Source organism: Taeniopygia guttata, chromosome 9 (genome assembly GCF_048771995.1).
Source record: "Taeniopygia guttata chromosome 9, bTaeGut7.mat, whole genome shotgun sequence".
NCBI classification, from domain to species: domain Eukaryota; kingdom Metazoa; phylum Chordata; class Aves; order Passeriformes; family Estrildidae; genus Taeniopygia; species Taeniopygia guttata.
This window is the reverse complement of record NC_133034.1, coordinates 13,697,937-13,713,758: the sequence shown is the minus strand read 5'-3', so window position 1 is coordinate 13,713,758 and position 15,822 is coordinate 13,697,937. Positions and strand designations below refer to the sequence as shown.

The 15,822-nt window shown below is 34.9% G+C and overlaps 1 protein-coding gene across 22 annotated transcripts in view; it reads left to right on the top strand.

Moving 5' to 3' along the window:
• Nucleotides 1–15,822, top strand: part of DLG1 (discs large MAGUK scaffold protein 1) — a 142,136-nt gene that overhangs the window by 120,626 nt on the left and 5,688 nt on the right. For 7 of the 22 annotated variants that reach the window (XM_041718152.2, XM_041718143.2, XM_072933281.1 and 4 more), the window contains 7 exons: nt 1,793–1,969; nt 2,727–2,796; nt 7,105–7,204; nt 9,486–9,527; nt 12,616–12,666; nt 14,071–14,172; nt 14,395–14,567. In XM_041718152.2, the coding sequence (XP_041574086.1) occupies nt 1,793–1,969; nt 2,727–2,796; nt 7,105–7,204; nt 9,486–9,527; nt 12,616–12,666; nt 14,071–14,172; nt 14,395–14,567 (715 nt within the window). Of the gene's footprint in view, nt 1–1,792; nt 1,970–2,726; nt 2,797–7,104; nt 7,205–7,884; nt 7,919–9,485; nt 9,528–11,060; nt 11,097–12,615; nt 12,667–14,070; nt 14,173–14,394; nt 14,568–15,822 lie in introns of all 22 variants that reach the window. The other 15 variants (XM_041718157.2, XM_041718148.2, XM_030280157.4 and 12 more) reach the window with 7 other exon arrangements.

The following is a 15,822-nucleotide window of genomic DNA, read 5'->3' as shown; positions in this document are numbered from 1 at the left end:
AAAAAAAAATAATCAGGATATCTTAAGTATGCAGTGGAATTAACCAAAAATATCATATTATGAAGGTCTCACTGCTAAGGAAGTTGGTATTTCAACCTCCAAGCTGTTTCAAAATTGAAAGTCTGAATTAGGTTATAAACTTAAACTAAAGGTATTGCAGATTTAAGTATAAGGCTCTTCGTATCAGGACAGCAAATATTTTGAGGCCATTTTAAAATTTCTGTCTTTTTGTAGACATTCTAAAAATCTTTATTAAAATCTTTAATCCTTTAGGAATTTTTTTAACTATTTTATAGCCTAAGAAAGGCATGGTGTCTCAAACAGCTCTGGTTTTACAATAGATGCTGAAGATAAATTGGTCTGGCAGAATATTTTGACTTTTTCCCTATAAACAATTTGTTATTGGTTATAAACAAATACAGTTCACTTAGTGCTGAAGGAAAGCAAAATTAACTAAGCTGAAGTAGATTTTGGAGTAAACAGTTTTTGACATACATGGGTTAAAAAATTCTGTGATATTAAATATCTAGCAGAAAAAGGTATGTAAGACCAGTGTTTAGGATGAGGAAACAAGCTGAATTTGGACAAGGAAAATGACACCCTTTTAAATCATCACATTGTAATCTCTTGGTACTACTTTGGCTTGGTTTCGAGTAAGTTGAATTCTGGTATTCTTCAGAAGGTGCAGCACTGACAGCACATGAGCTGGCTGATCAAATAATGTTGAGGATTTTTTGGACTGTGTCATACAAGCATTTATTTCACATAGGTGAGGTTCATGAACTATTTTCAAATGCAAAAGATGTCCTTTAGAAGGCAGAACCTCAGCAGTATCTCTCGCTGTTTGCTAAGAGACTCCTGTCATCTTTCATTTCCATGTCCTCATTAAACCCTCAGCTGTGCCAGGGAGAAACAGACTTGCAGATATCTTCATTTCCTCAGGGAACTTGTCCAGGTATAAAATGATCCAAAAGGCAGAAAAGACATGACTTGTAAAGCAGATCAGTTCCATAGTGTGGTGGACCATGTGCCTTTCCAGACATTTGTGCTTTTTTAAGTAAAAGGGGGAATAGGAGTCAATTGCATAAACCAATCTTGCTGCCAGAGGGAATGTTGACAAAACTGTAGTCATGCAGCTGCTGCTCAGGTTTTGTGAGTGCCTTATATTTGAAAACAGGCTTACCTTAGGAAAAAAGGTGAGATTCTCTCAAAATGGTCAGGAATTTCCCAAAGGAATGTGCATACGGTTCTCTGCCTTTGGGTACTACGATAGCAAAGTGGCGACCAGGTCATATTTCTAAGTTTTTTTTTTTCCTGTGAGCAGGATACTGATGATACTGACTTTTATTTTAAAAACAGTACTAAACTGTACTAAATTACTAAACAATTTAAATTTATAACTCAATATGAAAGTATACTTTACAGAACTTTTGACCATGCTGTATGCTTTAAATACTTGCTTGTCTTTTTTATCCTAGGCTGACATGTAACTTGCTCTGTGCAAAGTACTTATTGAATTGCACTAGGTGTCTCTTGTAGAGCTTTTGTAAAGCATTAGTGGTTTTCTCTGGATGAAGTTTTTTCTCATTCATTAAAGCTTAGAAGTGTGTGGGGGTACTGTACAACACATTCTGTGTGTGTATGAGAGAATGTATTCACCCTTCCTGTAAGTACCTGTCAGATGCAATCATTTATGAATAGCACAGGCAGCTTGCTTCATATTTCATGCTATTCATACTCTCCTGTTTTTTTCTTCCTTTTTTCCATGTTTAATATTTTTTTTTCAATGTAGAGCTCTTTTTGATTATGACAAGACTAAAGATAGTGGCCTTCCAAGTCAAGGATTGAACTTCAAATTTGGCGATATTCTCCATGTCATTAATGCTTCTGATGATGAATGGTGGCAAGCACGGCAGGTAACTCCAGATGGAGAAAGTGATGAAATTGGAGTAATCCCAAGCAAACGGAGGTATGGCATATTTTATTGACTTGGACATGCCTGCTATTAAACATCTGATCAGATTAATACATATATTGTATATGCTTTTCTCTTTCTTGTTAATTCTGTACCACATCAACCACTTGTTTGATTCTTTTGGTTTTAAGTAATCTGTAGTGGGATTCTCATTTACTCAATGAAAAGTTTATTAAAACCCCATTTAGCCCTAGGAGTTGTGTGCTGAAATTAATAAAGGTGACCCACATCCACCTTCTCTGTTCTTACTGTAAGTTGTAGGTTTAATATCAGATAATTAACCACTTATATATGAAAAGGTGCAAAGTATTAATGAATTTTATTAAAGTCATGACACTATCATGAATTCTTTCTACCCAGAACCTGGAAAACTGGAAAATCATTCTTTGGTAGCCAATGGAGATGAGTTTTTTGTTGGCATACTGGAGACTCAAATTAGAGTTTAAATGTTCTGAATCTTAATCTGCTATTGACTGATAATTGATGCTGTTCACTTACTGTGTCATGATTCCTCTTTGCACTCTCAGGATTTATTGAACATGTATAGCCAAAAAATACTCCAAATAATTCCACAGCACTTCACTTGAGAAATAACAGCTTTCCATTGCAGGCTTCCATTTTCTGAATGTGTCATATGCAATAAAATGTATAGTACAAAAGGTACACCAATATGCTTCTGTTGTAACAAGTGGTAACTTGAAGTTCTGGAGTTTTGCTGATTCTGACATTTTTGTGTGTGTTTTTGTGGTAGAGTTGAGAAAAAGGAACGGGCCCGTTTGAAGACAGTGAAATTCAATTCCAAAACAAGAGGAGATAAAGGGGTAAGTTAATGAAGTGCTAATTACACCTGGGATTGTGAATGGTAACATTTTTCAGGGGTTTTGTGTGTGGAGAATCACTTTCAGATTTGAGTGAAATGACTAAATTCTATCAAATAGAAATGAAATAATTCTGAGCACCAAAGCAGACTTTAATTGCCAAAGCACTGCAAATTGTTCAAAGAATTAGCATAAAAATATATATGCTTCATAAAACTGTAATGTATTAGGAGCTGTATATCCTAACCAAGTCTAACAGCTCTGCACCAGGTGTGATTCCTGTCACAGCACATGTGATGGGAATCAGTGGTGAGAAAAAAATGAGGCTACTTAAGTAGTAATAAGAATGTTTGTGGCCAAAATTTTAGCCATTTCATAATGGCACAACAGCCAATTTTTTATTGTTTTGAGGGTGAGACTTTTTTGCAATGTTTTGGCTGTTCTGAAATTTGAGAAACAATTCCACAACCTTACCATTTCTACCAGTAGTATATGAGAAGTAATTTCAAGACTTAGGCACATGTATTTTAGATGCAAGAGTCTTCTAAACTAATAATATATTGCCATTTCAAAAAATCCGAAGTGTGCTTTATGCTCCTGAAGAAGCTATTTCTTAAAAAGTGATTATATTTTTAATTTCATTAATGCTGTAGCATTGTTTAGTCATTATTGTAAATCTCACAAATGCATTTTAATAATTTATTTCAGTTACAATGTTTTCGTAACTTCAGAAATTGCATACATAAAATATTAAAGCTTCAGAATTACATCCTGATAGTGTAGAACTGCAAAGTATAAAGACTCTAAAATTCATATATACATCCCTCTGCTACATGGCAAAGGTTTCAGTTATTAATGAAATGTCATGTTTTTCTCCTATAAGTGTTGCTTAAAAGAAAATCAGTATCTTTAACTACTTTCTGATTCACAATTATGGTACTGCCCTGGAGATTTACTGGATTATTTGGCAGTATTTTTCTGGTTTGGTGCATTCACAGTTGGGTATTGGAATAAAATATTATCAATTGACATGGTAATTTGAGTTTGCTTTTCAGAAGTCATATAAAAAGAGGCTTAAATACTTCAGATTCTTCTTAATAGACTAAGTAATTTTGCCAATGTTACCATGTTCTTTGAAAGATAATTGCATGATTTTAGAGTGTATCTACCAATTAACTGCAAACAGTTAATTACCGCTGCATTTGAAGTAGCGTTCTGGCAAAAGCAGAGTTGGTGCACAGTCCCTGTGTACTAACAGAGCACCAAAGAAATGCATGGAATACTGAGTGGAAAAGCAACTACGCTTGCCATTGATGTAGAACTGCAGTTCTTTTTCTTTAGTAACTTTCCATTTTGCAAACACTTACACTGTTCAGTCTTTTGCTTCAGCTGTATATGTTTTAACATCAGAGTTTCTCCTTGAAGTATACCTCTTGTATTTGTCATGATGATACTTTTCCCAGTAAGCTGACTGCACCATACATGTCCTCATGGACCATGTGCCTTCCCTTGTCTGTGTGCTAATACTCCATAAACAGGATGAAATACCACTTTTATACAGTTTTTGAAAATTTCTGCATTAAGACCTTCAAGAATAACCCTACTGGTGGCAAACATTAAAACCCATGTTCCTTTCATGGTAAAAAATCTGGAGCAAAAATTGTTACATTTTATTCTTGTTTGTTCCTTTCATATACACATTTATCTCATTTTCTGTGCTGCTTCTGATTTAATATATTCCTGCTTATGATGCCTGTGAATAATTGCCAGTGGGCTTATGAAAAATTTAATTCAATTACTATGCATTTTCAACTAATAAGCAAATCCTTCTAGCTTTTATAATCATGGTATCTTTTAAAAGTAATCTTTTGGCTAATCTTTTATGAAAAATCAGTATAATATTTTAATTTTCTCATTTTTTTGGCAATGGAACTGACTCTGACCATTATACATGCAGTATGTAAAGTTTTATATTAGCTCAGGAAAACTTACTGTACAGACAAAATAATTGTTATGAAATATTTTCAAAACTATAATGAAGAACTTGATTATGTTTTATGAAACACAATAAATGAGCTAGTCCTTTTATTTTAACTGTACAGACTCCCCCTTCTCACCACCTCTGCTAAACTGAACTATTTTAGCTTTATTACATTGATCTTCTTTTACCAAACTGACAGAAACAATTATAAATGTGAGTCTTTTGGGTTTTTTTGAATTTACAATACAGCATTTTTCAGTATACTCAGCCAGGATCTCCTTTGGACATACTTCTTTGTTTGTGAGAAATCATTTGCAGTGACTTGGCTTGTATTAGAGAAGGTCAGCAGGGTCATAACATAAAATTTGCCTGTGTCAAGTATGGTTCCTGCAGGCATATGATTGGCTTGAAACTTCATCTTCTGTCTATGTGTCAGGTTGATAATTTACCAATTTTTACAGTGGAACAACAGTTTTAGTCGAACACAGATGCAAGGCAATTAAAGGTTTTATGGATTTCCTCCTTAGCACAGTATTGTTATTTCCAGAGCTCAATGTCACTGATTGTGCTCCCATGGTACCATATGCTTCTTTAACACCTTATAATGTTAAGTAATTTTAAAATAAACGTTGGTAATGAAAATATCACTGGAAGTTTAAGTATCTGCTATTGCCAAGCATGCCTGGCCAGGATTGTTAATCCTGTAGTAGGATGCAGCTTTTGTGTTGCACTGGACAGGAGCACAACTATAGATATTCTCTTTAGGAAGGCCAAGTGCTAGTTTTCAATTGTACCAAAAAGTGTGGTCCATTTTTTAAAAAACTCTGTCCTGTTTGGCCCCTACTTGTTACTGTAATCAATTACATATTTAATGCTGGTCGAAAGAATAATATGCCTTTTTGCAATTGTATTGCATGTAATAAAGGAATGTGAGCTCACATTGGCTGAAGAAAGACAAACAATTACTTGAAAGCTAACATGCTTCAAATTTTAGAAACACTTGTTAATAGAGTCTTGAATGCATGATTTTTTTTTTTACAATACCTTTTAAAAGATGTTTCTGTGGCGCTTTTCTTACTTCCTGCTGCACATAGGCTCTGCTTAGCTTAGAAATAGTCCCCTACAGCACAGTCTCAAGACCAAGTTGGGTGTTTTCCTGTTTTGCCATCCTTTCTATTTGCAAACCAAATGACAAAAATATGGCAAATTTTGTGCCTTTGTAAAACTGGTCAGATGAGTCACTCATGCCTAAAGAGGGAAGGGAATTTCTCCTGACTTGAAGTTAGCTGTATTAGCTCTAGTTCTGAGCATAATTGCAATTAAAACATTACTGATTTATTTATTCTTTAAGGTTTTTTTATTGACTTGGGACATCAAATTAAAGGTGCTGTAGTCACGTGATGTCTTCAGCAGAAGATATGACAGATATTACTAAAATCTGTGCTTATTACATATAGATATACCTATATAGGAATGAAAACGCATTGATGCTCTGCATCACTTGTTCAAGGAGCACAATAATAGTTTATATTCACATGGATGTAAGTAACTCTAGAAATGTTTGTAGCAACTGAGATGCAGAAAATCTTCAGCAACACGAGCAGTTAATGTCAAAAGCTGCTGAACATGATCCTTGATATACAGGGTTTTTCATGTGGTAATTATAAGTGCACTCTTGAAAAACATAATTGCCACAGTAAACCAATAGAATTAGCTTGTGTCTTTTCAAGTTAATCTTCATATTTGGATGCAGACTTACATAGAACAGAGTTAAGTCCTTTCGGTGAATTTGCAATGAATTGCAATAGTAAAATACTATTATGGAGATTCTTCAGTTGGTTGGTAGCACTGTCCAATACTTCTGATATTCTGTTATAACATCAACTGTTTGCAAAAGCCTCAGCTTGGTTTTTTGGTTGTGGTTTTTTTTTTTTTTTTCTCCCTTTTCTTTTCTTTTTTTAATACTGTAACCCATAAATGAGATAATATCAGTGATTTAATTGACTTTGAGTCATTATGGTTTGGCCATCTTACAGCAGCCTAGTTTTCCACTATTTTTAACACTCAGAGCAAGCCTAAATTTGTGAAATAAAGGTCAAGCTCTATAGCATGAACTAGTTTTCTCAATAGTAAGCATGTGAAACATGGAGGATATGAGCAAAGTCATAATCCCAGTCTCTGTTTCTAATGAGCTGAGAAGATGCGTGTTAAACTGAGATTGCACTGCATAATGTGGTTGTAGGAGTCAGCTTCCGCAAAGCTGCTGCTCTGGGCCTTTGTTCACACAGACATTAGACATCCTTTGTTTTGCCCCTCCTTCTCTTCTTCAGCAGTCATTCAATGACAAGCGTAAAAAGAACCTCTTTTCCCGAAAATTTCCCTTCTACAAGAACAAGGACCAGAGTGAGCAGGAAACCAGTGATATTGACCGTAAGTATGTGGCATTCCATGGAGAGCGAAGCACAGTAGAAGGGCCTGCTAGACTGCACTAGGGTGTTACCATGGAGACAGTTTCATGAGCTGCAACAGGCTGAGGAGCTCGTGGTGCCAGTGGCAAGCCAGGCTACAAAACCAGTGCAAACTTTATTTGCTGTTAAAATAAAACTTAGCAGAAGAGTATCCCAGTCTGGAATAAACTGAGAAATACTGTTGACTAACTGGAGGTTGTAACTGCTTCCAGTGCTGTCAGTGATGCTTCCCTGGTTCTGACTTGGAAAAGGCACAGTATTCATGAAAGTATAATGGAGCTTACCAGCTTCTCAAATCAGTCCCTTTAGACTGATTTTTCAAATTCATTCATTCTAATTTGATTTTCCTAATGAAAAGAGGTTATTTGATTTTCATTGTTCTTGCCAGCAGTTAAAAAAATGTATTCTCAAAATATAGTTGCATAAATTTGCTAGTTCAGACCAGGTTCAAAACAGTGTTCTCTGCCATTTGCATTACTGATTGCACTTCAAGTGCAAGTCAAGTCAAATTCTACAGACTTATTTTTCCCTGTGATGTTCTAGGAACTGTCTCCTGTCGTAGCGCCAGTTTTATATATTACTGACAATTATTTTCTTTGTGATTGTCTTTTTATTGCTTGCCCTCTGGGGACTACTCTGCAGGAGGTCCCTGACGACATGGGATCAAAAGGCCTGAGTAAGTGATCAAAATACTCCAAGTTATTTTAACCTCCATCTGGTAAATTACTTTTTTTTTTTTTTGACAGATCTCTTTGAGATTGGTGCTCTACTGGCATAAGGAGGTTGACTAAAACTGGAAAACTGGTTCATAAGCTTTTCTTAGTTTGTAATCTTTTGGAGTTTTTGCTTTCAGGAACATGTAAAGTTTATGTGACTGTCACATCAGATTTTTTTTGTTTTCAGAAGCATACCAGTGCTTCCTTGTTTGTCCTTAACAGTGCTGTGTTTTTAATTTGGTGATTATTTTTTAATGTTCCTTATATCTTGTTCTCATATTTTTATTTATTTAAAAATAACCTTATAGCTCTTTACAGTAACAGTACAACCATTGCTGTGCTACTTTAACTAGTAAGTTTTCACTCCTCTCTCTAGGCGACTGATGTTTACAGCTACTTAAAGCAAACACAACTTTTTCTTAATAAATGCCAGGAGAGATTTTCTATTTTGAACACTTATGATGCTTTTAGACCAGGTGGAGGGCTGATAGGGGTGACTTGAAGCATTTCTTGTATTTCTCTTTGAACCCAGTCAGATTCAAAAGTTGCTGTGTACTCCTAGCAGAACTGTTTGTGTGTACACACCCCACCACTAAATGTATTAAAATGACAAATAAAAAAAGCCAAGACCATGCTTTCATCACAGAAATACATGCACTGTTAGGCACTTACACAATAGGAAAAGGAGCCTCAAAGGGATGTGGCTCAGGGCCATCAAGGATAGCATTTCTTCCCAAGGCATAACTGTAAGGCACAGTGTTTATGAAATTACTTTTAAGGGCCAGTGTACTTCTTAACCTGTCCTCAACTGTGAAGTAGAAATTCTAGTAGCTGTAGCATTAATTTCTCAATTCCGAAATGGCTACTTTCAAAGGAATTCTTGGTCTAGACCAGAAGATTTTAGCAACCTTTATGGCCTTATGGTTTAGAACATAAAATCATATGCAGCTTTTATGGCCTTGTGATCATACCTATGTAATATGTTCCAGAAATATCTCTAGATGTTTCTGTTCTATAAACAGAACGTGTTTCTTGTCTGTTTTTCAGCAGACTTTTTAAAACTGCCTTATCACACCTTATGCAAGTTGTGTTACATGCTACACTGTATTTCCTCTAATATAATCCAGTATTTTCTCTACAAGAGACTAAATGTAATTAATAAATTGCCTGCATAAAAGTTGAAATGCATAATCCCAAGGCTTTTACACAAAATTCATCCTGAAGTGGACACTTAAAAATTGCAGGGTTACATGTGAATTATGAATTAGTGTACTTTTTGTAAACTTATTTTATGTGCTGTTTAATGTTTTTCTTTTTATTAACATCAATTCCTTTCATATGAAATTAAGCTTGATCCTGAGAGCTATGAGAAGTACGTTAAAACTTTTATATGCAGTATGTATTGATTTCAGCACTTTGATATGAGTATCGTCTTTCATCTGGATTATTTTTTGTCGATTTTCTTTCTGTTTGACTCATACCATTGGTGTATGTTCCTTATTTTTTCCCATTGTGTTGCAATTTCAGAGCATGTAACCTCTAATGCCAGCGATAGTGAAAGTAGTTACCGTAAGTGTTTTTAAGTTCTTTGTTTATTCAGAACCTTTGTTTTGTAGCTCTTTCTTTGGTTTTGTCTGTCTGTCTTTTCTGGGTATTTACATGTTAAATAAAACTTCCCAGTCAGCTTCAGGTGAAATCTGTATTTGTGTATTTAGTGGAGTACTGCAAATTGTTCCATGTCTTTGTTTTTAAAAAACTCCCTAGAATCACTGGGAACCTCCTTTATGGATATTTTTATTGTTGTCTGTGATTTTCTTAGTTCAGATTAATTTGAATCTACTAATTTTTAAAAAATTATAGAAGCTAGCTAGACCTGTTAAATTTAAATGTAAATTTAATGCTGAAATATTATTATATGCAGCTGAGCCTTAATACTGGAAGTGTAACCAAACTGTATAATCTGTTAAATAATGCTGTAACTATCTCAAGTTTTTCACAGAGTTTTAAAAGATTTAATATGTATATACTTCAATGAAAGTACAGATAAGCAAACATGTATTTACCCTTGCTTTCAGCTCATATATTTTGTCAAGTGTGGGTGCTTAGTATGAACTGTCTTCAAAGCATACAACACACATTCAGTGCTGGAGTCAGTTTTGATAAATCAGCATGCTAGTTTTCTCTCTTTCTGGAGACATAGTGTGTTCTAAATACCACACTCAGTTTGCTTTTGCTACTAGCATAACCTCCAGTAGTGTTTTCTATTACCCAAGCTGCAGTAGCACTCCATGCTCATGGTGGGTAATAGGCTGCATGGTGCTGCTCTGCTGTGCTTTGACATGTCTTAAACCACAGCAAGGACTCGAATCCCACTGTTCATTTCCAGTGAACAGCTCCCCAGTAAGGTTCCTGTCTAGACCTGGAAGCCATGGTAGAGCAGAGCAGGATAGTAGGAAAGTGGAGGATTTGAAGAGAAACATGAAAAGAAGGAGCAGTGAAAGTCATGCAGTGGTTCACTACTGAGCTCCTGGCTGCCTGCTGTGCAATGGGCACTGCAGAAATACCTAATTTGTGTCAGGATAATAAGGAAGGTGGTTCATTAACAGACATATTTGTTTGGCTGTCCATCTTTTCAGAGGTAATGAGCCACATAGTTTCTTCCAGATGATGACACGGAAGGAGAGAATGTATATACATGTATGCAAAATGCTGGTGGTGTTGCAGACTGCAATTGAAAAGCAACTAATTGAGGGAGGCTTCTGTGTTCCCTGAGAATAACACAGAATTGAGCACATATGGAAGTTGCATTTGATAAACAGAAATTTTAATTGTTTATAATGACACACCATTAAATCTATCTAACCATGTGTGTTTCTTCACAAATTTGCTGCTTCCCTCACTTCCGAGGTTTTTCTGAGAGCTCGCTTTATTCACATTTAAAGCTTGTTATTGGTACTACGAGTTAGTTTTTTACTTTATTGTTACTTGAGAAACCATGATTTTATTATAGATGTCATGGATTTGTTTATCTCAATGTGTAATTCTGAGCACTTTTATTAAAATATGCTTTTAATTTCTTCTTACTGCTGTCTAATATGAAAGTTATCTTGATTACAGATGAGTACGGTTGTTCAAAAGGTTCATTCTATTAATACTAATTTTTCCAAAGTACTGAGAAGCAGTGACAATATATACTTTTTGCCCTCATCAGGGGATGCTTTTTACCTGTTCTCGTCTCTTTAGTAGTGTGCATAACTACTTTTTGACCTTATAGCAATATGACCTCTCCAAAGTATCTAATTCTATGTGAGCCAGATCTTTCAGAGATCAGTTGATAGTTGGTGATTCCCTATTCCTTTCCCTAGCCTAAAAAGGGTTCTGAAAGTATATACTGTCCTTCTAAAATCCATTTGCATGAGTAACTTTTTGAGATATTAAAATGTACAGGTTGCATGGTTTTGTGTCTGTCTTAAGGTATTCCTCACTTGCAATAATTTAGGAAATTAAAGTCTTCCTTCATGGATTGCTGTAGGACAGTTTGAATGCAAATTTATTGCAAAATAAGAAAAATATTTCTGTTAATGAAATGGTAACATTTAGATTTAAAATATATTTTTGCATTTGCTTTAAAATAAAGACTATATATATATAAGCTCTATATGCATTTATAAAAGCCTTCATCTGCCTTCTGTTTTTACATAAACTGTGGTGTAGCCTTGGTATGTTCCTTTGCCTGTTTTAAGTACGGCTTATGAACATCAAAGAATGTTCCAAAATTAGACAAGTGAAACATTGGAGTACTGTATTTTCTTCAGATCAAAGCAATGTCATGTAATTTGAGCTTGTGTCTTCAGAATTATAAATTCTCTGCTGTCACAGTTAATTTTTGGTTACTTCATTGAAAGAAATTTTACTCAGAGATACCATGTTAGATTAGAAGTAATATTTTAGAGAGATGGCAACTGAGGTATATTTCAAATGCTTTCACTAACATTTAAAAGGCCTACAGCTGTCAAAATTCAAGACTCAGTTATTTTAGTTTCATTCACTGCTAATGTGCTTCCTGGAGCTGAGAACAATCCAAAGCATTCTTTGCTTTCAACTTTGTCTTTAATAATTAATTTATGAAATAGTAGTTGTTTAGTATATACATTCATAGCTTTTTTGGTAGAATTATAGTGGCTGAAGATGTTTATAGAAATGCCAGTTCGTGATAACGTTAATGGAAGACCTGTACACCTTGATATACATAGTTGCCAGCCATGTATAAATATGGAAAAATGTTCTTGTAAGTGCTGGCTTCAGAGTGTGGAGAGCGCTCCCGATGAGGTGGCATTGCTCTAGCAGTGAATGACAGCATGCATGCTTTGCATCCAGGGCTGTGGGTACAGCACCTCAGCAATGCTTGAGAATTCTTCTTGTGCTCGATGTCAGCTTGACATGCCAGCGTACCCCAGGAACTTATTTCTACTCTATGTGTCTTATGCTTTAAAACTCGGTGTTTGGCTTAGCTTTGTGAGTTTTACAATTTGTCGCTCTCGGAAGGCATCCCTCATCAGTATCATTGTAATGCATATTGCTGAGCAGTGTCTGTATCTTCATAGATATGTTACTTTAGGAAAAAATACATTGATGTGTCTTTGCCTTTATGTTTTAGGTGGCCAGGAGGAATATGTGTTGTCGTATGAACCAGTCAATCAGCAAGAAGGTTTGTAGATCTGTCTCAGTATGAAATAATCTGAATTGTTAGAATGCTTTGCATGCCCTTATGTACTAAGCACCAGGATAAACTTCTTCACCCTTTTAAAGTTCAAACTTATTGTTATTCAAATGAATAAATCATAAAGGCATAAATTATTAAATAAAATCTCTGAATTATTTAGTGCAGAATCCAAAGGTGTGCTACTTCAATAATTTCTTGTGTGGCTATATTGTGGAAGGAAAGTACAGTATGCGTAACAGTTTTGTCAGTGAGAACCTCATAAATTATACTTTCTTCTGTTTCATATTGCTTTAGCATTCTCACTGTTTCTGTCACAGCAAAAAGCATGTGAATAGATCATTTGTGTATTTACCAACTTCAATTGAAATGTCTCTAATCAGTCTCCCATTTCTGCATGGTTTTCCTATATGATTAATCTGGTTAATAATTGCCAAAGGATTTTTTTCCAGAAAAAAGTAAAATTTAATGAAATGGAAATCACTAGGAGAAAATATTTTTTTACACTTGCATTTAAAAAAATTGCTTTTTACTGATTTCCAGTGGAATGGTTTCCCCTCACCAGAGGGGCTCGCAAAGAGAGAAACGGCAAAGATGTTTCTTACTTAGTTAATAAGTTAATAGATACTAGAGTCAAGGCATTCCTCTTATAAATATAGTAATAAAAAGGAAAGGAAATAGCTCTGAGTCAAATTAAAATATATTTAATAGGCCAGGCTTTAATTAATTGGTACTTATTTGTGCAGACAGATTGAACCTAAAATTAAAATTTGTACTGCTGAAATTATGATCATGGCAACATACTTAGGCATTACTGTCTTAATAGTTCTTACAGTGTGATTAGACATAATCTGCTTAATTTTCAATCAAAATCCCTTTATTAGAAGTAATTAAACTACTTTCAAAAGGTACTACACTTAATTTTGTAAGGGTGTTAATAGTTACAGAAACTATATTTGAGTCATTTTGTATGTGAGTGCTTAATTGTGGTCTTGGAGGAAAAGCTTCTCCCAACACAGACACAGAATTTTATGAACTGTGGTGCTACTTAGGTGCCTCTTTGAATTGAAAAGATTTTCAAACCTCCCCTCTTTCATTTTTCCATTAGAATTTAGGACGTCAGTTTGTGAGAAGGTTTTTTTCCCCAAAGGCTTCATAATTTAATACTCATTTTCAATCACTGAGAATGGTGATTTGAGAGTGAAAGTCTAACATCTTACTGTGACTATTGTACTAACTGATTGATGTTCTTCAATGTGTTTTTTTTTAAAAGAAGTACATATTCTTTTAAGTATTAAAACTATTGCTGTGTGAGAGAGCTTATTTTGATGAACTCTTAAAAGTTAACAGTCATATGAAATACAACTGACATTATTCCTTTATGTTTATTAGTCAGTTACACTCGACCTGTGATTGTTTTGGGACCCATGAAAGACAGAATAAATGATGACCTGATCTCAGAATTTCCAGACAAATTTGGCTCATGTGTTCCACGTAAGTCTCAGCAAATACTAAAGCAATTTTAGATTATATTTTTCTCTTAATTTTTTATAGACATTCTCTGTGTGTTGGGTTAAAAAAAAAAAGTTAATATATTGTTTAAACTTCATAGATGTATCTTAATATGGAGTATAAATAGGAGGCTTTTTGGATATTGTAGGGAAAAAAGTCACTGTTTTTTGTTTTGCTTTAAAAATTGCTGGTTTGTATTTAAAGATACTACTAGACCAAAACGAGATTATGAGGTGGATGGACGTGATTACCATTTTGTCACTTCTCGAGAGCAAATGGAGAAGGATATTCAGGATCACAAATTCATTGAAGCTGGCCAGTACAATAATCATCTTTATGGAACAAGTGTCCAATCAGTGCGAGAAGTAGCAGAAAAGGTAAATCAGTACCACTTACTTTTATTTGCTGGGGTGATTATATGCCTGTGTGACAGGGAAAAAGAGAAGAATGGCAAGAAGCCATTAGGAACATTCTGACTTTTAAAGGAATTTATATAAGACTAGAAACAAAATGTATTGTCACAGATGTATTTAGGGAAATAATGAAGCTTTGGAATAATGAAAGCATAATGATTAAATTGTGGGAAAAGGGCAACCATAATGTGCCCTTTCATTTAAAGAGAAAATAGAAGAAATAATTAGAATTATAGGCTAATTAGCCTAGCTCACATATACAGATCATTAACTAATGAGGAGTAGTGCTGGTGGAGTTAATTAATATGAGGATCCTTTTGGCATAGACTTGTGCAAAAGAAAACTTGCAAAAATGTTATTCTTTGTGCTCCTCGTGGTTTTAGCTAACAAAGGGAAGAGAGTAAAGAATTCAATTTTAAAAGTATTTTTCCATAGCTACTCATGTATTTTGAAGATTGACCCTACTATCACTTTCTATCCCAAAGTGATTCAAACTATTTCTTGCAAATTCTAATTATTTCTAAAGTCTTACTGAAGTTGTCTTGATCTGTCTGAAAAAAGTGGGAAAAGGGAAGTGTATTTCTGAGAGTAAGGTGCTTGTCTTAAAGGAAATCATGTGGTGAAAATTTTTTGCAAATGTTCCATGTTAAGTTGTGAGTGTTGTTCTGCTGATGATGAATCCAGTGCATTTACAGTAGCCAGTGCTCTCTGATCTCTGTGAAAGAAGGGCCAGCTATTTTCTAGGTGGGAACTCAAAATTAGGGTTTTCTGCACGTGGAGAAAGTAAGTGGGGTAGTAACCCATGTGCCACAGGGCTGTAGTTCAGTCCTCTGGAAAACTCTGTAGACCATTTTAACCAAATGGTTGAGTATTGCTATTTCTGGCAACTGAATTTACTGGAAGCAAAACGAGGGCAAACACGGTGAGATTCTGTGGGGCAAGTGATGTTTTCTTCTTCTGTCTTTGTCACCATATGGAATGGAACCTGGCCCCGTGGGATATAGTGAGAAAAGGAAAGAAAAGAATATTAATTACAGAATTGTTCAAGTAAATGAACAGTATTTTGTATGGGAGGCTGAACAAAGCTGTGAAACTATCATATGTGGCTAAATGATGAAATTATTAAATAGCTTAAACATTATAAATCTGTTGGCAGTTGCTTTACTTGGTAGCACAAATACAATCCTTCAGTTCCATCCTGCACCTGAAATTGGCTCTG